At 39.8% G+C, this 22,930-nt stretch overlaps 1 protein-coding gene across 5 annotated transcripts in view; it reads right to left on the bottom strand.

Annotated features, from left to right (window-relative positions):
- The window catches only part of hmcn1 (hemicentin 1), a 545,704-nt gene that overhangs the window by 194,159 nt on the left and 328,615 nt on the right, over positions 1 to 22,930 (bottom strand). For all 5 annotated transcript variants that reach the window (XM_059647829.1, XM_059647834.1, XM_059647832.1 and 2 more), the window contains 5 exons: positions 19,795 to 19,891; positions 16,531 to 16,653; positions 11,280 to 11,441; positions 9,081 to 9,362; positions 4,777 to 4,944 (listed from right to left, as the gene is read on the bottom strand). In XM_059647829.1, the coding sequence (XP_059503812.1) occupies positions 4,777 to 4,944; positions 9,081 to 9,362; positions 11,280 to 11,441; positions 16,531 to 16,653; positions 19,795 to 19,891 (832 nt within the window). The remainder of the gene's footprint in view (positions 1 to 4,776; positions 4,945 to 9,080; positions 9,363 to 11,279; positions 11,442 to 16,530; positions 16,654 to 19,794; positions 19,892 to 22,930) is intronic.

Here is a 22,930-nt window from a genome sequence, read left to right as displayed (position 1 = left end):
ACAGTTACTTGCCTGGTCCTGTGTCCTGGAAAGAACACTCAAACTTGGTGGTTTACAATGGTACAACAGAGGAAGAAAAAGTTACCACTGATGAGCGCTCACTCAGTTGGCATAAGGCATGAACACAAGCACCAAGGTTTACATCTGTTGGCAGGAGACCCACCGACCTGAAGTTGGGCATTCCCAATTTATTAAGTGAGAGATAATGGGAACTGCAGATGCTGGAGATTCCAAGATAATAAAATGTGAGGCTGGATGAACACAGCAGGCCAAGCAGCATCTCAGGAGCACAAAAGCTGACGTTTCGGGCCTAGACCCTTCATCAGAGAGTCCCGTTTTTTCTACTGCCTGCTTGCTTCAGCATCAATAGGTGGTTCACTAATCTATGCAAGACCAATTCAACAAAGAAGGCACCAGTCTTTTGTCTTGCATGCTGGAACACAAGGCCTTACTGATGACCAATGAAAAAAATCCCACTTCAAGAAGAAATGTCATTCTCACTCCTTGCTGTGCCATCGACCCTGAAAGGTCCTAGGATATCCTCAACACCTTTAATCAGGTTTTTTTGGAGAACAACCGTCAAGAGCATGGTGTCAAAGTGAGATCATCTGCACAATACCGTCTATACTCTGCACGCACTATATAGAGGAAGAGAGATCAGAGAAATGCTGGCTGGGTGGAGGCATAAGGAGTGAAAATTAAGCCAGTTACCACAAAAACAAGGAGAGCCCTCAAGGGACAGTCAAGACAGCAGCAAGCAAAATCAACACTCTCAGTGTAAAATACTCAAATAAGAGTGGACATCTTAGCACTGCACTGGTGGGCTTGTGCTCTGGGAACAGGGGTTCAGGTTCCACTTGAATTTCTATTCCTAAAAAAAATCTGACTGCTTACACACTGGACAATTTATGGAATGCCATTTTTACCTGCTTGAAAACATTCTCCTAGAATAACTGAAATGCATTTTTACATTAACATGAGGAGGAGAATTGTTTTTAACATACAAGTCACATAGAACATAGAACAGTACAGCACAGAACAGGCCCTTCAGCCCACAATGTTGTGCCGACCATTGATCCTCATGTATGCACCCTCAAATTTCTGTGACCATATACATGTCCAGCAGTCTCTTAAATGACCCCAATGACCTTGCTTCCACAACTGCTGCTGGCAACGCATTCCATGCTCTCACAACTCTCTGCGTAAAGAACCCGCCTCTGACATCCCCTCTATACTTTCCTCCAACCAGCTTAAAACTATGACCCCTCGTGCTAGCCATTTCTGCCCTGGGAAATAGTCTCTGGCTATCAACTCTATCTATGCCTCTCATTATCTTGTATACCTCAATTAGGTCCCCTCTCCTCCTCCTTTTCTCCAATGAAAAGAGACCGAGCTCAGTCAACCTCTCTTCATAAAATAAGCCCTCCAGTCCAGGCAGCATCCTGGTAAACCTCCTCTGAACCCTCTCCAAAGCATCCACATCTTTCCTATAATAGGGCGCCCAGAACTGGATGCAGTATTCCAAGTGCGGTCTAACCAAAGTTTTATAGAGCTGCAACAAGATCTCACGACTCTTAAACTCAATCCCCCTGTTAATGAAAGCCAAAACACCATATGCTTTCTTAACAACCCTGTCCACTTGGGCGGCCATTTTAAGGGATCTATGTGTCTGCACACCGAGATCCCTCTGTTCCTCCACGCTGCCAAGAATCCTATCCTTAATCCTGTACTCAGCTTTCAAATTCGACCTTCCAAAATGCATCACCTCGCATTTATCCAGGTTGAACTCCATCTGCCACCTCTCAGCCCATCTCTGCATCCTGTCAATGTCCCGCTGCAGCCTACAACAGCCCTCTACACTGTCAATGACACCTCCGACCTTTGTGTCGTCTGCAAACTTGCTGACCCATCCTTCAATCCCCTCATCCAAGTCATTAATAAAAATTACAAACAGTAGAGGCCCAAGGGCAGAGCCCTGTGGAACCCCACTCACCACTGACTTCCAGGCAGAATATTTTCCTTCTACTACCACTCGCTGTCTTCTGTTGGCCAGCCAATTGGTGACATCTAATCACCTGTTCATAAGTGTACTTAAATTAGTCCAGTTTAAATGTATATCTTTTCTGAATGTATTCTTTCCTTTAGACAGTGGTAATAGCAACAAGGCTATGCAGGTTGTAAAGTATACTTTGCTAACATGAAAGAATGAAGAAAAAATGTACCATTAATGTTTCAATTGAATAAAGTGGCCCACTACTTGAAAAGATAGCATTCAGTAAAAAATTGTGAATTTATAATATAGATAAGAAAGGCCATTTCTTAGGTACTATCTCAAAATTAAACATATTGGTGAATGATTGATGTTTAATTGCTTTTTCTTTGGATCAGCATTCTACAAAGTTCACCAGGAATATAAAAATAGTTGGCCCCATAAAACGTTAATAATGGAAAGTAAGGAAATGGCAAATGAGTATTTTGTATTCTCTGTAATGAGGATGATGCAAGTAACTTTGCAGAAGCAATGATAAGTTTGGAAATGGAAGGGAGGGGAGGGAGGAATCACCACAGAGTAGCGCTGAGTAAGTTGTGGGAGCTGTAGACTGACAAGTACCCGGGTCCTGATGGACTTCATCCTAGTGCTTTAAGTGCCGAGTTAAATAATTAATGTATTGGTTTTAATTTTCCCTAAGCTCCCTTCATTTGAGATAGATTGGACAATGTAACTCCTTTATTTTAAAAAAAGGAGACAGAAAGCAGGAAACTACAGGCCAGTTACTTTAGCATTTGTTATGGGGAAAATGTTAGAAGGGATAATTAAAGAAATTATGGCAGGGCACTTGGATATGTTCAAGGTAATCAGGCCAAGTCAATGTGGTTTGTTAATAGGAAAATCATGTTTGACCAATTTATTGAAGTTCTTTGAGGAGGTAACATGCTGTGGATAAAGGGGAATCAGTAGAAGTACTTCGACTTCCAAAAGGCATTTGGGAAGTTGCCCATACCAAAGGTTATTGTGGAAAATAAAAAAAAAGCTTGTGATGTAGAGAGTTGCATATCAGCATGGATAGCAGACTGGCTGGTCAACAGTGACCAAAGAGTAAGCTTAAATGGGACTTTTCCAGGTTGGAAAATTTTAATGAGTTGTCTGCCACAGAGATTATGCTGGAACCTCAACTGTTTACAGTTTATGTAAATGACAGATGAAAGTATGGTTGCCAAATTTACTAATGATACAAAGATAAATAGAAAAGTAAATTGTGATGGTATTCAACAGTTTTTGGGGTGGAGAGCAGCCAGAGCGTATGTCTATTCTGCACTGAACATTACTTGGCTTCAACAGGCACAACAAGCAATGAGTGGCAGTCCCTTGCACAACTAGCACAGGGAAACAGTGCTGACTATTGATTTTATCCCATCCATTTAACAATAGAATGCAAGGAGTGCATATATAAACTCTGTTCCCTGAAGGTAATCCAATCACTAATGAATCTGCCTCCACCACAGGTACGGGCAGAGCATTCTAGATCCTAATCATACACTGGACAGAGAAAAAAATACTTCATGTCATCATTGCTTAATTTTCCAATTATCAAATTACCTCCTCTGGTTCCTGGTTCTTTACCAGCTCTCTCCTTGATGTTCATTTCTATGAAGTGCACAGTTCAGCATCTCCGTTCTATCTATTTCACCAAAGTGTTTTACATCCACATTTTGAACAAGTGGAATTGCCCATTCTTGTGGACCATTCCTGTAACTAAGGAGGAATGGAAGATCATGGTCATTGCTTCCACAATTCCCACTCTTACTTCCTCCAATGCCTTCAGCCTATCTAATGTACCTCTATCAATTTTTTGTTCATCTGATGTTTCGACCAGCTTCTGTTTCACTGAAAACAGGCCATGCTGGAAATCACAGTGGGACAGGCAGTATCCATGCAGACAGAGAGCAACCTAAGTCTAGATGACTCTTGATCATCTCTGATGAAGAGTCATATAGATTCAAAATGTTAACTTGCTCTCTCTCTCTCATGCCTGACCTGCTGTGATTTCCAGCACTTCTTGTTTTTAGTACAGATTCCAGCATCGGCAGTAGTCTGCTTTAACCTCTCTTTCACTCTGACCTTGGTAGCATCATCTTCTTTGGTAAACATAAATGCAAGATTCTCTTGTTAAAGCTCAGGCATGTATCTTGCTTCCATGCAAAGAGTCCCTTTTGGGCCCTAAATTAGCCAGACTCCTCTCTTTTTACCCTCTTTTTCCTTTTAAATATGTCATTTACAGGACTTTAGGATTTTATTTTATGTCAGCAGACAATTCCTTCTTCTACTTTTTATTTCTTTTAAATTTTTCACTTCATTTAAAATTTTGATTATTTCTATTCTGAACCCGTCATCTGTCATATGCATTCATTTTGTTTGAACTTAAAATATGTCAATGTTAGAACACTTTCAATAAATCGACAATTAGGTAGGAACAATGTGTCTTTTCATGGAGGAGAAAATATGCCACAGAGGAAAAAAACAAACTATAGTTAGTTATGTCAACAGTGTAACTGGGAAAAAAGTTAGAAAAGGGTTAAATTTAGAGTTCTCCAAAAACAGCATTATATGCTTTTGACCAGAGTCAAAATAGCTTCTGTTCACTGGCAATTATCCTCTGTTACATATATGTATATTAATAGATTCTTGAATTGTTTAGTTATCACAGCTTATACCATTTTGTAGCATTCTTTTGTAAATGTACAGATTTAGGTGATGGTCACTTGTATCATGCTTACCGGAGAGGATTCTGAAAGCCTTGTTCAGGCTGACTGGCTGTCCGTTTTTCAACCAAGTGATTGATGGGAGAGGGATACCAGAGGCTTCACAGGTCAACACCACAGGATTGTTAACAATGACATTGATGTTCTCTGGTACTCCCTGGGCTCCATTTATACTTGGTGGCACTAAGAGAAAAGATTTGAAAATCAACTGATGGAAATAAATTGATAATCAATTACATTTTTACAACTAATCGACAATTAATCAAAATGAAACAAAAACTCTAGCTCTTTAAAATGTTTCAATGTGAATAATAATAGCACCAATGAATGCTTCAATGCTTTGCCAGATAACCTTTAAGGTTAAGTACACTGCAAATTATTATACCAAGAATTGATTAATAACTCAAAGGTCAGGACTGAATTGAGGTCGTTTATAACTCATTATTCCTACACTACTGAGTCAAAAAGATTTCCCATGTTTTATACTTGAATTTGTTTTCCTTTCTTCAGATTTCTTTGCATCACAAAGACATCTCACATAAAATGGTAGGACAATGTTGTCTTATTTTATATTTTATAACATAGTTAGGTCTATCTCTGTGCTGTAGGTGTCAACATATATACCCTGATTGAGGCAACTTGTTCTTTAAATAAGGTTCTTCCACCCCGATATACTGTAATGCTCTCTTATTTACATCCGTACGTTGCAAATTACTACATACAGCACTTCGGTCTGGTATCCAAGCCTGATCTCTTCACATGCAATTCTTAGTCTGACATCTTACCTTAATCTTGATGGTTGATGCCAGAGTCATATGATCATTATTGATATACATTATAATACTTCAAAGGTTACTTTAAAACTAATGACTACGTATTACATAAGTGCAGTCAGGAGGACTCTTTCCAAATTTTTTGCCTTGATTTTTGAAGTGTTTAATATTATGTCTTTCTTGCTCTCTGTTTATGGAATGATTAAAAATTGAGATACACACACACACACACACACACACACACACACACACACACACACACACAATAAATATATATCACACACATTATAAAATAATTTTTCAAAATACTTACTTCAGTTACTTTTGTGACATGTTTATAGTCCTTCTGGAAGTGTGACCAAATTCAGTATGTGTCAGAGAACAAGTGATGTCAGATCTCTAAAGTGTTAATGGAAATTTGTTCACAATTGAATGATTTATGGCAGATAAGCATTGAAGGTGATTAACTTGTTTCAGTTTGGAATAATCAATGATTGATTTTGAGTTCAGAAAACTCAGAGATCGAAAGGTTTTAGAACAGTGCAGAGGGGACCTGACTGCAAGTTAAGTATAATCCTACTCCGAGAAAAGAGATATTCTTACCTTTTACCCCACCCCCCACCCTGCCTCTGAATAATTAAAGCAATAAGTTACTTCAGTAGAAAATTCTTTGTTTGTGTAATTTCTAGACAAGGAGTGTTTGGTTAGAAATCTATAGGTTATTAGAAGCTGAGAAAGTCTAAGCTCACAGTTTTGTGAATATTCTTGTGAAACACCTCCACAGTTCACAGGTTAAAAATGGAGAGAATCAGTCAGAAAACCTAAATATTTGATGTTGAGGTGTGATTTCTCTGGGTTTGATGTAAACTGATGGTGTTGGAACGTAATTTGAACCTTTTCTAGCCAGACATTTTAAGATTTTTCTACTTTTGTTCTATATCTAGATAGTGTGATTTTGGTTTTGTTTTCCTCTTTTGGGTAGCAGGCTGTGGTTGTGTAATAAAGCCCCGTGTGACTGCCATGTTAGTTAAAATTAAAACAAAAAAGATCTATGAATCCAGGTTAAAATCTGGAATCTGCCTTGTCTCTTAACATCAGCTGGGATCACAACATAAAATGAGAACATTCTAGCCAGACAAAGTTTAGAACGTGGTCAACTGCCACACTTGTAGACCTCTAGATAAATATCCATGATTGAAAGGTTTGTATTTGGTTCTTCTCAACACATTCTACAAAGTTTCCTGAACTCTAACTAGAATATTTGTCTCTATTAATCTAATACTTGGATAATTCATAACAAAATGCATGTCTTCCATTAGTGCCACTTTAAACTATTCAATTGCCAAGGCAGCAAGTCAGACCCTTATATTCTGAATTCACTCCATACTGTCAAAAAGTTAAGTTACTTCCGCCTTTCTTGAGATTGGTCCTTCTTCCAGATCAAAACACGCAAACTTGGCTCCTCATCATACAGGTAGCATTGCATATTGTTTGGAAATATTGGCAAAATAGGAGAGCCAGGGGGCAGAGTTGAGTATGGCAGGCATTACAAAAGAGAAGGTGCTAGAAAAGCTAAAAGGTCTAAAAATTGATAAATCTCCTGGCCCCGATGGGCTACATCCTAGAGTTCCGAGGGAGGTGGCTGAGGAAATAAGCAGAGGCTTTGGTTGTGATCTTTCAAAAGTCACTGAAGTCAGGGAAAGTCCCAGATGATTGGAAAATTGCTGTTGTAACCCCCTTGTTTAAGAAAGGATCAGGGCAAAAGATGGAAAATTATAGGCCCATTAGCCTAACCTCCGTTGTTGGTAAATTCTTGAATCCATTGTCAAGGATGAGATTTCTAAATTCCTGGAAGTGCAGGGTCAGATTAGAACAAGTCAGCATGGATTTAGTAAGGGGAGGTCATGCCTGACAAACCTGTTAGAATCCTTTGAAGAGGTAACAAGTATGTTAGACCAGGGAAACCCAGTAGATGTTATCTATCTAGACATCCAAAAGGCCTTTGATATGGTGCCTCATGGGAGGCTGCTGAGCAAGGTGAGGGCCCATGGTGTTCGAGGTGAGCTACTGGCTTGAATTGAGGATTGGCTGTCTGACAGAAGGCAGAGAGTTGGGATAAAAGGCTCTTTTTCAGAATGGCAACCAGTGATGTGTGGTGTCCTGCAGGGTTCAGTGTTAGGGCTGCAGCTGTTCACCTTTTATATTAATGATCTGGATGAAGGGACTGGGGGTATTCTGGCGAAGTTTGCTGATGATACAAAGATAGGTGGACAGGCAGGTGGTACTGAGTTGGGGGGAAGCTGCAGAAAGATTTAGACAGTTTAGGAGAGTGGTCCAGGAAATGGCTGATGAAATTCAATGTGAGTAAATGTGAGGTTTTGCACTTTGGAAAAAAGAATACCGGCATGGACTATTTTCTAAATGGTGAGAAAATTTGTAAAGCAGAAGTACAAAGGGATCTGGGAGTGTTGGTCCAGGATTCTCTAAAGGTTAACTTGCAAGTATGGTCCCTGATTAAGAAAGCAAATGTAATGTTGTCGTTTATCTCAAGAGGGTTGGAATATAAAAGCAGTGATGTGCTTCTGAGGCTTTATAAAGCTCTAGTTAGACCCCATTTAGAATACTGTGTCCAATTTTGGGCCCCAAACCTCAGGAAGGACATACTGGTGCTGGAGCGTGTCCAGCGGAGATTCACACGGATGATCCCTGGAATGGTAGGTTTGGTGTATGATGAACGGCTAAGGATCCTGGGATTGTACTCATTAGAGTTTAGAAGGTTGAGGGGAGATCTAATAGAAACTTACAAGATAATGTATGGTTTAGAAGGGGTGGACGCTAGGAAGTTGTTTCCGTTAGGCGGGGAGACTAGGACCTGTGGGCACAGCCTTAAAATTAAACGGTGTATATTTAAAACTGAAATGAGACGACATTTCTTCAGCCAGAGAGTGGTGGGCTTGTGGAATTCATTGCCACGGAGTGCAGTGGAGGCTGGGACGTTGGATGCCTTCAAGGCAGAGATCAACAAATGCTTGATCTCACAAGGAATCAAGGGCTACGGGGAGAGTGCAGGGAAGTGAAGTTGAAATGCCCATCAGCCATGATTTAAATGGCGGAGTGGACTTGATGGGCCGAATGGCCTTACTTCCACTCCTATGTCTTATGTCTTCTGGTCTGATTACTTAGATCTTTCAGTTATCTAAATTCCAGACTCTTAAGTTCAAAATAAATGCTCCCATTGATCCTTGGATTGGTTCAGGCTAAGAACTAACTGGCTAAATGTACGTACAAAATTTTGGTGTTTAAAAAAAAAGCCAGTGGAAATTTTGTTTGAAAAATGATGAGAAATAATTTATAAGAAAGATTTTTATTGCTAAATTTCATTATCAGTGATATGACCATTGAGGAAAACAGCTAAAATGTGGTGGCAATTAGGAATCCACGTCGGTGCATTCCGCAATGTTGAAAAACTTTGATGTATCATTTTTAAATATACAGACCACAGGAACATTTCAATTTACCTAGTAGATGCATTAAGTTTCTACTTACCATATACATTGAGGTCATATTTCTTATCAACCTGTCCTGCTACACTCTCAGCCACACACACATAGCGGCCAGTGTCAAAAATCTGTGCATTCTGAACCCGTAGTAGCTGTCCATCATTCAGGATGCTCACTCTTCTGCTATTCACAAGAGGACGGCCATCCTTCATCCATGTCAGTGCAGGTTGAGGAATTCCTTGGGTCTTACACTCTAAGGTAATGTCATTCCCCTGAATAACAGCGACTTCATTCACGCGACTTCCACTATTACTAATAGTTGGCCGGACTGTTAAGCAATAAAAAAATTCGACAACTAAATAAAATTTCACAGCGAAACCAAATTTTATCACTGTTTCAATGACAAATGAATGATGGACAGCAAGTCAATTTTTCATTCAATCATGAAACATTTCAACTCCCCTTCCCATTCCTTAGGCGACATGTCCATCCTGGGCCTCCTGCAGTCACAACGATGCCACCGGAAGTTTGCAGGAACAGCAACTCATAATCCGCTTGGGAACCCTGCAGCCCAATGGTATCAGTGTGGATTTCACCAGCTTCAAAATCTCCCCTCCCTCTACTGCATCCCAAAACCAGCCCAGCTCATCCCCGCCTCCCTAACCTGTTCTTCCTCTCACCTATCCCCTCCTCCCACATCAAGCCGCACCCCCATTTCCCACCTCATCCCACCCCCTTGACCTGTCCGTCCTCCTTGGACTGACCTATCTCTTCCCTACCTCCCCAAATACACTTGTCTTTACTGCCTCCATCCCTACCTCTTTGATTTGTCTGTCTCCTCTCCACCTATCTTCTCCTCTATCCATCTTCGATCCACCTCCCCCTCTCTCCCTATTTATTTCAGAACCCTCTCCCCCTCCCCCATTTCTGATGAAGAGTCTAGGCCCGAAACATCAGCTTTTCTGTTCCTAAGATGCTGCTTGGCCTGCTGCGTTCATCCAGCTCTACACCTTGTTATTTCGGATTCTCCAGCATCTGCAGTTCCTATTATCTCTGGTAAAATTTTAGGTACTTGCTTTCTAACTTGGGCGAAGTGGATATTGACCATGCTAACTCAATTCTTTTCAGTTCCCAAAAATGCTAAGAGTACAAGAAAAAGATAGCACCGGCAGGGTAAAAATTGTACAAAGATGTGTAATCGAGAGGAACATATACTTGTCTGACGAAAGGAACTTTAACATGCCCCATTTGGATTAAAAATCATAATAACAGTGCTGCACCACTTCTTTCCATGAATAGCACCAAATGAAGGATTTTGAAACCCTGTTGGGACTTGGAATACAGGCAGATGTTAGCCGGTGTGTCAATTTCTTGGCTCCATCTGGCCCTGGGCCACTTTCCCGGAGCAAGATTTGGGATGGTCTCAAAACCAAGGTGCAGCAGGGCTATATATCCCCAAGAAGCAGGTAAAGGAATTAATGGTTCATTCAGGCCTGTTGCTGAAGCCATTGTGGCTGTCCAATTGTTCTATTAACGATCCAATACACACAGACTATATTGTTATTGTTGTGGAGCTGGAGGAAAACAGAAGGTCAGGCAGCAGCAACAAGAAGGGTCCCAACCCGAAACATCGACTTTCCTGCGCCTCTGATGCTGCCTGACCTACTGCGTCCCTCCAGCTCCACACTGTGTCGACTCTGACTCCAGCATCTGCCGTTCATGGTATCTTCAATATTTTTATTGTTAGTTCGCTGTTTCAGAATATCACAAAATCACAGAATTCCTACAGCGTAGAAACAGGCTGATCAGCTCAACAAGTCTGCACCACCTCTCCGAACAGCATCCCACACAGACCCATTCCCCTACCCTTTCCCTATGTAACCATGCACTTCCCATGACTAATCCACCTATAGTACACAGCCCTGGACACTACAGGCAATTTAGCATGGCTAATGCACCTAAACTTCACATCTTTGGATTGTGGGAGGAAATCGGAGCACCCAGCGAAACTCACGCAGACACAGGGAGAATGTGCAAACAGTCGTCCGAGGGTGAAATCAAACCCAGGCGCTGTGAGGCAACAGTGCTAACCGCTGAGCCACAATGGTGCCCCTAATATGTTTTAGTAAAGGTCAAGAATAAAGATAAAATGTCCCCATGTATTAACCGGTATAGGGTTAGTAACAATGCAAAGGTAACTTTACATGCACTAAAAAAATCAGCTATGGCCAAGTTTTGTGAATACCATAAACCTCCACTGTGTATTCTTTTATGCTACTTCCAGCAATATTAGATGCCACACAAGTGTAGGATGCACTGTCAGATGTTTTAGCATTCGAGATTTGGAGCTGTCGCCCTCCAGAGACAATACGGATTTGTCCGGTCTGGTCATTCAGCAACGGAGAACCTAAAAGGTGATAAGCACAAAAGAGATTCCATAAAAAACATACAGCAAGTTATTGTAGAAATGATGTCATTATACATAATGATTTTCTAACTCAACATTGGCAATCAAGCACTTCCCTGACAGTCACAGATTTATGAAGACAAATGTAAACAATTTAGAGACCTGCAAAGTTCATTTGCACCTTTCTTATCCCTCACCCTTTGGTGTATGTCTTCTTGATACAATGCATCACCTCACTCTGTTGTCATTCATAGGAAGAATTGAGAAACTGAGATCACGTAACTGATGAACAAAGTAGAAACAACAAAATCTAACAGAATGTCCTTCCCTCATCTGATGGTGAAATTAGGCAGAACAGGAATGATCAAAGATGTGAAATTAGATGCCAGTTATCAAAATTAAAGAATACAAAGCTTAATGTAGTAATAGTGGTTAACATCAAAACATTTCATAAATATTTAATTAATACCGTGTCAAGGAAACTCTTGTCAGAATTCTAACGATAGCAATACTGGGGCTGCAACAGAGAAGAGAAGGAAGTAATTCCTTAAAGTTGGAAGAATGTTGGCCTACTCCTGAATTTAAATACAGGCAGATGTTAGCCAGTGTGGCAGTTTCTTGGCTCCATCTGGCCCTGGGCCACTTTCCCGGAGCAAGATTTGGGATGGTGTCAAAGCCAAGGTGCAGCAGGACTATATATCCACAAGAAGCAGGTAAAGGAATTAACGGTTCATTCAGGCCTGTTGCACGCTCCATCCAAATGCCAAGTCTTGCCCGAACCGTCAGCTTTTGTGCTCCTAAGACGCTGCTTGGCCTGCCGTGTTTACCCAGCTCCACACTTTGTTATCTCACATACAAAGCTAAGATTTTACAGTCATCAATGAAGGACTTTTGCTGCTGAACTCAAAAGAAGTTGTTTTCGAAGATCTAGTAATCTCTGTGGCAGGGATTTCCTCTTCCTAGACATTAATTTAAAGCTGGCATCAAGAGGATATCTTGACATGCAGCAGCAATGATGTCAGCAAGGTAAGTAAACAATTAAATCAAAGTTTTCAAATTGCAGCAAAGCAGGAATCAAGAGACACACAAGGTTTGTCACTTTTAGTTTTTCAGATAGCAAAATGCTTACATAACTACATTGAGTTAAAATCTATAGTAAATAAAAAGACTTTTAAAAAATCTATTTATTCAAATATGTGGACTTCTTAATTAGAGAATCAAAGAATTTTTGTGGTGCATATGGAAGCCATGTGGCCCAATCTCTCTGCACCACTTGTCTACAACAGCATTATGAATTAGTGTCACTGTTCCTTATCTAAAAAAAACATTGCTTCTATTCAAATAAACATCTAATGTCTGTTGAACGTCTCAAATGAACCAGTCTCCGCCATATTTCCAGACAGTGCATTCCAGATAGCTGATACCACTCAAATGTGAATTTGGCTTTTCAGGGCTAGGCAAGCTGGCTCACAATGATTATGCTGTTCATGCATCACTAAAAATGCAGATACATCTCAATCACAGGTGTAATTATTTTACACAGTATTTTTGAGTCTCACAGATGGCATTAAAGTGGGAGTTCTCACCAGTTCCCAATTACAAGGAAGATCGCACTCTGTAGGATACTCTACTGTGCATTGAATGGATGAGTGAGAGTTCACAGACAGCAACTTCCAGTTTGCCACATTATTTTGCATATGTCTGAGCCAGACCAATGTGTGAATCTTTATCAGTACATGTACTCAACTTGCTTTTATGGACCCATTCACACTAAACTGCTGACTACTCAATTTCTCTTCTGGAATGCCCTGCTAGTTTACAGATATTTTAAGTAAACCTCTTGTGGAGATGTTCTTGTATACCTCTGGAGCAGGTGGGACTTGTACATGATAATAAAATGTGAGGCTGGATGAACACAGCAGGCCAAGCAGCATCTCAGGAGCACAAAAGCTGACGTTTCGGGCCTAGACCCTTCTGATGAAGGGTCTAGGCCCGGAACGTCAGCTTTTGTGCCCCTGAGATGCTGCTTGGCCTGCTGTGTTCATCCAGCCTCACATTTTATTATCTTGGAATCTCCAGCATCTGCAGTTCCCATTATCTCTGGGACTTGTACATATTAGATTACAGTGGGAGAACACTTCAGTGGTCAAAGACATTCAGCCTCGGATCTTCGGGTAAGCATCCACCAAAGTGGACTTTGAGATACACAATAATGCCTAATAATGCAGAGGTTGATAGCCAAGTTCCGTTCCCATGAGGATGATCTCAATCATAGTCTTGGGTTACATACAGATACTAAACAAGAACTCACACCTAAAATTGTCTGACCTGAGATGTCACCTCTTGTATACATTGATAAAACCTTTACTTACCTCAGGGCAATGACTTGAAAGGAGTCTGGATTTTGCATTTCAATCATGAATCTCCTTCCTAACTAATTAAAGGTTCAGCAAGAGGCAGCCAGTTTTAGGGTCGTTACCTTTCTGGCTATAAATTGTGTCTTATACTCTCTCTTTCTCACACTACGCCTAAGGAAGGGGCTGACCTTTGAAAGCTTGCATTTTGAAATGATCCTACATTTAAGGACAGGAGGAGAACATGTCCATCAAAATACAGATCAGAGAGCTTAGTAATGATAATGAGAGAAAATAAATGGAATCCTTACTAAAGGTGAGAAAAGCAGAACATTTAGAAATGAGGGAAACAGTACTGAATAGCCTGCATGGATTTCAAAAGCAAAAACCCTCCTTTCACAACCTTGTTGAAAGTTTTCAGGAGGTAGCAGAAAGCATAGACTATGAAAATGTAGTAGATGTAATTTAGATAGATGTTCAAAAAGCCTTTGTTAAGACAGACAAGAATAAAGCTAGAGAACATGAAATCAAGGACAATTTGCACAAAAATGTAGTAGTTGACTTCAAGACAAAGAGTGGAAATAGAGTTTAATTATTCAGAGTGACAGAACATGGGCAGTGTTGTTCCACAAGAATCAGTGCTGGGACCACTGCTGTTCACAATTTGCATCAAAAACTTGGACTTTGAAAACAAGAACCTCATTTCTAAATTTGTGAATGACACCAAATAAGGGGCAGTGGGATTAGGCAATATGTAGAGAATTGTAACAAAATTGCAGGAGGACCATTATTAATAACCTTGCAAAATGGGCAAAAATTGGTGAATAGAATTCAACAAATAGTATGAGGTAGTATGTTGTGGCATAAAGGATAGGAAGGTTACCACTTGGAAGGTACAATTCTAGGTGGGAGAGAGAAACAATGAGATCTTAGAGTACAAATACATCATTGCCAAATCATTAATAGTTATATCACAGGTTAGCAAGGCATTAAAAGCTGGCTAAGCATTAGGCATTATGATTAAAGCAAGAGTATTTATTAGAAAAATATTTCTGGGTTGGTTGTGATTTAGTTCATCAAATAAATTATCTTGGTAGGTGAAATACAAAAAAAAACATAAACACATTAGTAACTATACACCCTGCGCCAATTGCTTATAACTAACAATGTAATAACTCTTTTTACTTACTTACTGTTCACTATCTCCCATGCTTGCTGCCTACACCCACTTACTCCATCCCACTCTCAGCTTTGCTCCACTTACTGGCTCCCTTCTGCTCATTGCATCCTTCTGTTTGCTACCTCCTGTCAACTTTCCGTTTCCCCTTCTAATCCTTCAAAAATCAGCCCTCTTGTTCATTTTCACCCTTCTATTCATCAATTCTCTAACTTATGGCCTTCTTTGCACTTGCCATTTTCATGTGGAGCTGCGAGGGGGAGAGTGGGATAGAGGGAGTGTAAGGTGGATGGCAAGAAGAGGAATGTGGGAGGAGGGAGAGGGAAGGTGGGATGGAGGGGTAAAGTGGATCAGAAAGGGACAGTGAAGGGAGGAGAGCCGGGAAAGAACACGGGGAAGGACAGGTGGGGGCTGTGAGGGAGGGAAGAGTATGAGGGAAGTGGAATGAGGAGGGAGAGGCTAATGTAGAAGCTGAGAGAGTTGGGGGGGAGTGTTTGAGAGAGGGAAGTAGAGAATGAGGAGGAAAATCAGAGGGAGGAGGGAGAAGAGGAGAGTTGGGGATGGAGGAGATTGTAAAGGGAGGGAAAAAAGGGAGTGAGAGGGAAGACTCTAAGAGATGGAGGTGAAAGAGTTTTTGAGAGAAGCAGGGGGAGAGATTATGCATGGAGATAAGAGGACGGAGAAGGAAGAGTATAGGAACAGGGCAGCCATTTGTGTGTTAATCCTGACAATGGATGTACACACTCTCAGAAGCCCAACCACAAAGCAAGTTGGTGAAATAACTCCAGAGGTTGATATCTCATCACCAAGTCACTCTTTATTGATACGTGGAAAAGTCACTGACACTGATCCAGCTTCCTCAGAGTGTACAGAGCCTCTGGCACTGCTGCTTATACCTGTCAGCCAGGGGTCCCTGATTGGGAGTTGTTAACTGGTCCAATAAGGGAACTCATATTCCATGAAGTCCACGTGGCTGACCTCATTACAATCACTACAGTTGGGAGGATAGAAAAAAACCAGGCTGAAGGGCCATCTTCTTCCAACTCCCACTTCCTTGTGAATTCCACTAAAGCCAGCTTAGAATGTGTCACACCACCTTGCAAAAGCAAGGATTAGAGTTTATTAAACCCAATTCTTTAGTTGGCCCCTAGTTCTCCCCCCTTAATTCACCGGTGACCAAGATTTCGGGCCTAGTCTCTCTCTTTTCTGCCTAAACCGACAAAGCAAAATAATTAATTAGCTATCCTGTATAGCACTTTTTAATGGCCAATTTTATTCATTATTCTCTTAAATTATTGACTCGTCAATTAAAAAGTAGAAGCTAATTCACTCCTCGCAACCTGGTCATAATATGAGCAAAACCTTCCATGTGTGAGAAACAGTAATTTAAAAGGGGAAAAAAAAATCAACATGATGTAACATTTTAAACATACAACAAGTATACTGGATCTTTTCTTCTTCATTTCAAGGATCAGAAACATTATCAGATTCTTTGAATCAGCTGATGTCTCTATTTTAATTAATAGTGTACTTTTTACTGTATATGTTAACTACTCACCATTTTTCTTCCACATCAGACTTGGTGGTGGAATACCACTAGATTCACAAATCAAGCTGATCAGACTTCCTTCTATGACTGTCAGTTTGGATAGTTCATTTAATCCTTGAATACTGGGTGGAACTAAATAATAAGATATAAATTTGCTTACATAACATTACAACTACATATGAACAGATGTTCTGAGATGTAATTTTAAGCCACTTTTTTTGAGGAAATTTAATACAAGTGGAGAAAAATAAATTAATTGTGAATAATTCCAGTCCTCTGTATGAATAATATACATTCGTGACAACATAAAATAATAAAATGAACGTCTGGAAAATTTAGGCAGACTTATGAAAACTCAGGAAAATTTTGCATAAGTTCTACTTCAACTTAGTTAGGTAGTTTAACGAAAATCTTGTTTCAAATTCCAATCTGAAGTTCAGGTCTTCTATAAAGAATAGATTCGACTGGCCTCAGCCGAGAGCAGTTGGAATATATTCAACAATTGTATTAGACTAAACTGAAATGGACGACAGTCTTCTGAAGGCATGTGGCCAATTTTTCTTCAATGACTCAAAGTTTGAGAACAACAACATTGGATAGGGATTTCTAAAATAAGAGCAATGATACTAAATTATGACAGGACTAATCTTTGTTTCCTTTTTTAAGTCTATCATTGCCTAGCTGACATTAAGCTTCAAAAAACAGCAGCAACTGGTCACTTACAAATCAAGTCTGGCAGTTTAATCCAGTCATTAGTCATGTCATCTCAATGATGCCATTTATGTCTTACATCCTTAAATATCACTAGGTACAGAAACCAGGAAATTTAAAACAGGAAAGCACAGAAATGTGTGCTTGAAGAGGCTGACAAGTTGCATGTCCAAATAGAATGTACATTTATTAGTTAGGCTAGCATGGTAAATACAGACTCCAAGATAACCAATGCCAGAAAATGAAATGCTCCTTCACTTTTGTCACCGATATCAGGGTCAAGCAATCCTGAGTGGGGTTTTGTCCAGCAAAAGTACACGTCCTTTTGTTACATCACATTGACAATGTGTTTCAAATCTAACCTCACAGACGTAAGCCTATACTTCACGAGATAATTATAATTCCCCACACCGATTATCCTTGTGGTTTATGAGCAATAACTCCAAGCTGTCAGAAAATGTGTCTTGGAACTATAGTTTTTAGAAATTGGGTTTAAAATTTTCTGAGCCTTTTCACTTGGAAGTCTTAGAGTTTTATTCCATTAGGTTGGATCTTACTTCCTCATCATTGATAAAATTTTACATTCTGTGTCATGCAGCTCCTGACTGCCTCTCGCACACTTAACTAATCATTTCCTATCCTATAAAATGACCAACATTCTCTATGCAAATCACTGTATTATCCTCGGCATCGAGGCAACATTGGAATTGAACTTGTGCCAGGAATTGCAACAAAATGGACAATTTTTTTTTCCCAGAACATGCACCTGAACACAGAGAATTGAGGCTTACATGTAACTAGACATTGAACTTCACTTTCATAAAGCCAGCAAGCTGCAGGCACCTGTCAAGCATTCTGTGATGCAGGTGGCTAGTTTGGGCCTTAACAAAATCAGCTGACTTGGAACGTGATCCTGGTGACAGATAATTCCTGGAGTAGGGTTGGAGGCAAATGGAAGAGGGTCAGGTGAATACAAGTGGGCATGTGGATGAAGTTTTACATTTCTGGTTCCACATTGTGTGATAACAGTGGTAAAATATGAACTACCAATATTTAACTTCCACCATCTGATTTTAGTACTGGAGACTATTCACACACTGAATATTTTTAAAAAAGGAAAAAAAAACACTGCCTTAGATATTTATAATCAATCTATCTGTTCAGGCATGTTATGTGATCCCTGGCTTTCTGGCCCAGAGGCAGGGATGCTGCAACGGCATAAAAAGAGCCCTGAAAACACTGACTTAAGATGGCCACGATGGTCACCTGACTAGGTTGAGCTACGTTCAAGAAACCAACATGAGATAAACAAAGACAATCTAAGCCAAAATTAGTATTTTATCAAAAGGTACAGAAGCTCAGTCAGGTGTGAAGATATTTTTGATTGACATATTTCTGGAAATTTCACATATTTGGGTGAAAGTTGCCTTCAGGACAGAGGAAGGAACTGGATGCATGACAGTACAACTTGGAAATCTCGCTCTCTCACCTCATTATGAAAAGCAGCAGCACTGATAAAACAAATTTGAGATATCCATTCACCAAGAACTCAGGGATTCTATAAATTTCACTCTGCTGAGGAAACGAGGCATCAACTTGACAGGTGTTTCTGATATTCACTATAACAACTCAAGAGATTTTTTCAGTCTTCCTTGGTACATCCTTGGTTTAAGGTTTAACCCCTGTTTACACTTTACAGCACTGTCGATTGGATGTTTTTCTCAGGTTTATTAATGAGTAAAAGTTTTTTTTTCACTCAGGTAAGCCTTGTAATTGGCTCCTTAATTTTGACTGGGACTACATTTTAATTGAAGTGTGATAAAGTCTGAATGCTAAAGAAATTAAATATTTGTTGCAACCAACCAAAGGGGTTAAAAAAGAGCAGTGATTCACACTCCTCCGTGCCTGATGATTGTAATTGAGATAAGAATGAAAATTCAGCAAATCTATGTCTGGTAGATGAATAGAGACCCATGCAAATGTCCCAATTAACTCAGAAAGACTATGCCAAATAATCAATCTGTAATAGATTATCAGCTTTCCTCACAGAATTGACTTCTTTTGGATACTAGAATCTTCTCAGCTTTCAATATTTCCATCTTAATCTTTCTCTTGGGCCAATCCCCTCCCTCCTATCTCTAAACCACTTTCACATTCACTTTCACAAAGAACGTGATTCTTTGAACAACCAATTCTTTGCCCCATTCTGTGGGCAAGAGCCTCTTCTTGCAAACAAACTTCTGAAATGGACTCCACTCTTGTTCATTGTAAGCCACTGAATTTGCTGGCAAGGATTATTAGAAGCCTATTGTTGCAGGTACACCAAACCACAAGATCGTGCTTTAGGACCACAGCCTTTAACTGGGGGGAGAAAGAACTAGTCTGCAGATACTGGAAGGAAATTTCTGCAATAACAGAAATATTATAGAGAAGTTAAGAAAAATTTAAAAAATACAATTTAAAAGTTATCTTATTAACATTTACTTGCAAGTTATAGAAAATGATATTCAAGAGGAGTTATGAAAATCTTTTTTCCACGTTTATGCAACAAAGCCAACATACCCCAAACATTTAAGTTGTAATTCTTCTCTGTTTTACCAGCCACATTTGTGGCTTCACATGTATAACGACCAGCATCCAGGACTTGAGCAGCCTCAATCTATGAATTAGGAAAAGTAAGTTAGATTGCTGGTAGCTTATGTATAACGTACAGAATCTGTTAGTTTTTTAAAAAATGTTGACATTTCTATTCAATGTTACAATACCTAATTTTTCCTCTGCCATGACAGATTTTCTCACTTGCTATGAATGATGGTGCAGGCATTGTCTTTCTAAGTCACTTAGGTGGGTAGGCCAACCTCAGTGCAGGGGTTCTGTTCACGGAAGGTCAAGTGGGTGTGGGGTTTATCTGAAGACAGTGCTGTGGTAGGGACACTGGAGAAATCAATTGTTGGGATTGGAGGAAGCATGCTAGGATGTAGAGGGGATAATAATTGTGCAGCAGGGACAACTCAACATATAAGGTTGGGAGAAGATTGCGCATGAGAGGACAATGAATAGTACAGGTAGAGGAAACATGAATGATCACTACTATCCTGACTTCAGAGAGAGTGAAGTGTATAACTAACTATGTTTAGCACAGCTAAGATGTAGCCCCGTGCACAAGGTGCAACTTTGGGACAGCAGTTAAATAAAAGTTGGCTCAGAATATGGAGAAGTTCAAAGCTGATAGGTATGACAGGGAGGACAAGAAAGAAAGGAACATGAAAGTTTGGGGGACACCTTGATTGACAGGCTAAGTCTGTGGCTCATTCCTTGCAGCATGACCTGTGTTACTTTCCATTCTCATCAAAAGCACAAGTGCACAATTTAAATGAAAAATGGCTGTTACCACACCCAAACTGGGAAGAGTAATTTTTCAATCTCAAAAGAAGCAGACTCTAATTCTGAATGATGTGAGGTCCTTCAAAAGGCAATAGCATTAAACACACTTTCAGAGAGTTCAGGATAAAAACAACTGTACCATCGAATTCTGGATATGAACTGGACATAATCTTAAGTCTTCGCCAGACTCAGGAAAAGTACCAGATGACTGGAAAATGCAAATAACTGGCCTGTCTAAGAAAACCCATCAATTATAGATCAGGGTCAGTTTAACATCAACAATAGGGAAGGTCCTAGAAACAGTTATTTGAGATTTAATTAGTAGCGGCATAGAAAAAGTTAGATTGATTAAGAACAGTCAGCATGAATTTCTACAAGGAAAGTGGTGTTTAACTTGCTGGAATTTTTTTTTGAAGAGTTAATGGAAAGGCTTGATAGGAGAAAAGCTGTTGAAGTATGGACTTTCAGAAAGTGTTTGATATTGTCCCACACAATAGACCTGTAAACTTACAGGTCATGAAATAAAAGGGTTAATTGTTGGCTGAGTGAAAAGAGACAGAGTAACAGTCGATGGATATTTTTTGGATGGGCAAGATATGTAGTGGAGTTCTGCAGAGGTAGTACTGGGACCCTTGCTTTTCGTGATATATATTAATGGCATAGATCTTGGTATGCAGGGGACCAGTTAAAAGTTTGCAGATGACACAAAACTTGGAAGACCAGTAGAGTGTGAGAAGGAGAGTGCTGAACTCCAAAAGGATAAATAGTCAAGGTGATGTACTGAGTAGATACGTTATAGATTTTCAATGCAGAGAGGTAAGAGGTGATGCATTCTGGTCGGAACAACATTGAAAGTCAATACAAACTGGTAGGTACAATTCTAAAGGGACTGGAGCAGAACAACCTTACTCCATACATGCGTAGTTCTGTTGCATGGTAACAAAACATCTGCAAAACAACAAACCAGCTCGGTGAGCCAACCAACTTCAACATGCATAGATTATTGAAGATGGCAAGACAGCTGGAGAGCGTAATAAGTAAAGTATACAGTATCCTTGGCTTTATTAATAGGGACAACAGAATGAGATGATGTTGGACTTGTACAAGACTCTCATTAGACTTTAATTGGATCATTGTGTACAGTTTTGTGTGGCACATTAAAAGAAGAATAGAATACATCATAGAGAATACAGAAACAGAGGAGTTCTCTCATGAGCAGGCTGGATAGAGCAGAAGGAAGAAATTTTTTCTGTTTATAAAAGACACAAGAATGAGAGGTCCTGGAATTAAAAAGTGATGATGTGCAAAAGAATCACAGCTGATTTAAAAAACAATTCTCATTCAGCGAGTAGTTAGGGTATACATTGCCTAAAAGTGTGGCTGGGACAGGTTCAATTGAGGAATTCAACAGCACTGGAGATTATTTTGATAAAAATAACTACAAGCGCATGTGGTTAAAGCAGAAAATTGGCATTAGGTTATCATGCTTATTTGAAGAGCCAGTCCAGGCATGAAGGGTTGAATTGCTCCCTTCCCCACCCAAACATCTGGGATTCAGTGATTCAATTGACTAATTAGTTCACAATACTTGACTTTTTTGGTACCTTTAACTCCTAGGTATTCAGCATCGTATTAACAGCACCAAATACTTACACAGGATGGCTTGTGACTTATCTTAGGTATTAATTAAGTTAACAGAATACTGCCAAAACAAATGATATCGGGAAATACTCCTGAGTGATTTTGAAAACAGCTATCAAATCTCCTCTGCATGTTCTCTCAAAGGAGAACAGTCCCAAATTATTCAATCTGGAATTATTCTTGTAAATTGGCTTTACACTCTCCAATGCCATAATGTGGCACCTACAACTGCACACAATATTAGCCCACAGATTTCTGTCACATTAATAGTAAAGCTGATGGTGCTTTCTGTTACTTATGCTCAAGTGTTGCAATAACTTCTGGTGTGAGCAATTTCAGGGTTGAACACAGATATCCAAAGTTGGTGGGATGAGTGGGGGGAGGGCTCCTTTGTTACAGTAATAGTGTCCCTGACTTTGAACCAGGAGGCAGCCTGAATTCAAATCCCACTTGCTCCAGGAGTGTGTAACAGCATCTCTGAACATGTTGACTACAAAACATCCAGAAATCGAAAGGTTGCAGACCAAACTGCACTGTTTCAGACATAGCTTCCAGTTAACAAGTCCCTGTTAATTTTCCTTTGTTGTACTTGTGGATAGATACAGAATATAAACTCTTTCGTCTAAGTTTAAGAAACCTTATGAAAACATGCTTACTGATAAGTATAGATGGC

The sequence above is a fragment of the Stegostoma tigrinum genome, chromosome 8 (assembly GCF_030684315.1).
Source record: "Stegostoma tigrinum isolate sSteTig4 chromosome 8, sSteTig4.hap1, whole genome shotgun sequence".
In the NCBI taxonomy this organism is placed as follows: Eukaryota; Metazoa; Chordata; class Chondrichthyes; order Orectolobiformes; family Stegostomatidae; genus Stegostoma; species Stegostoma tigrinum.
The sequence above is the reverse complement of the archived record's forward strand: the minus strand, read 5'-3'. Positions and strand labels throughout refer to the sequence as shown.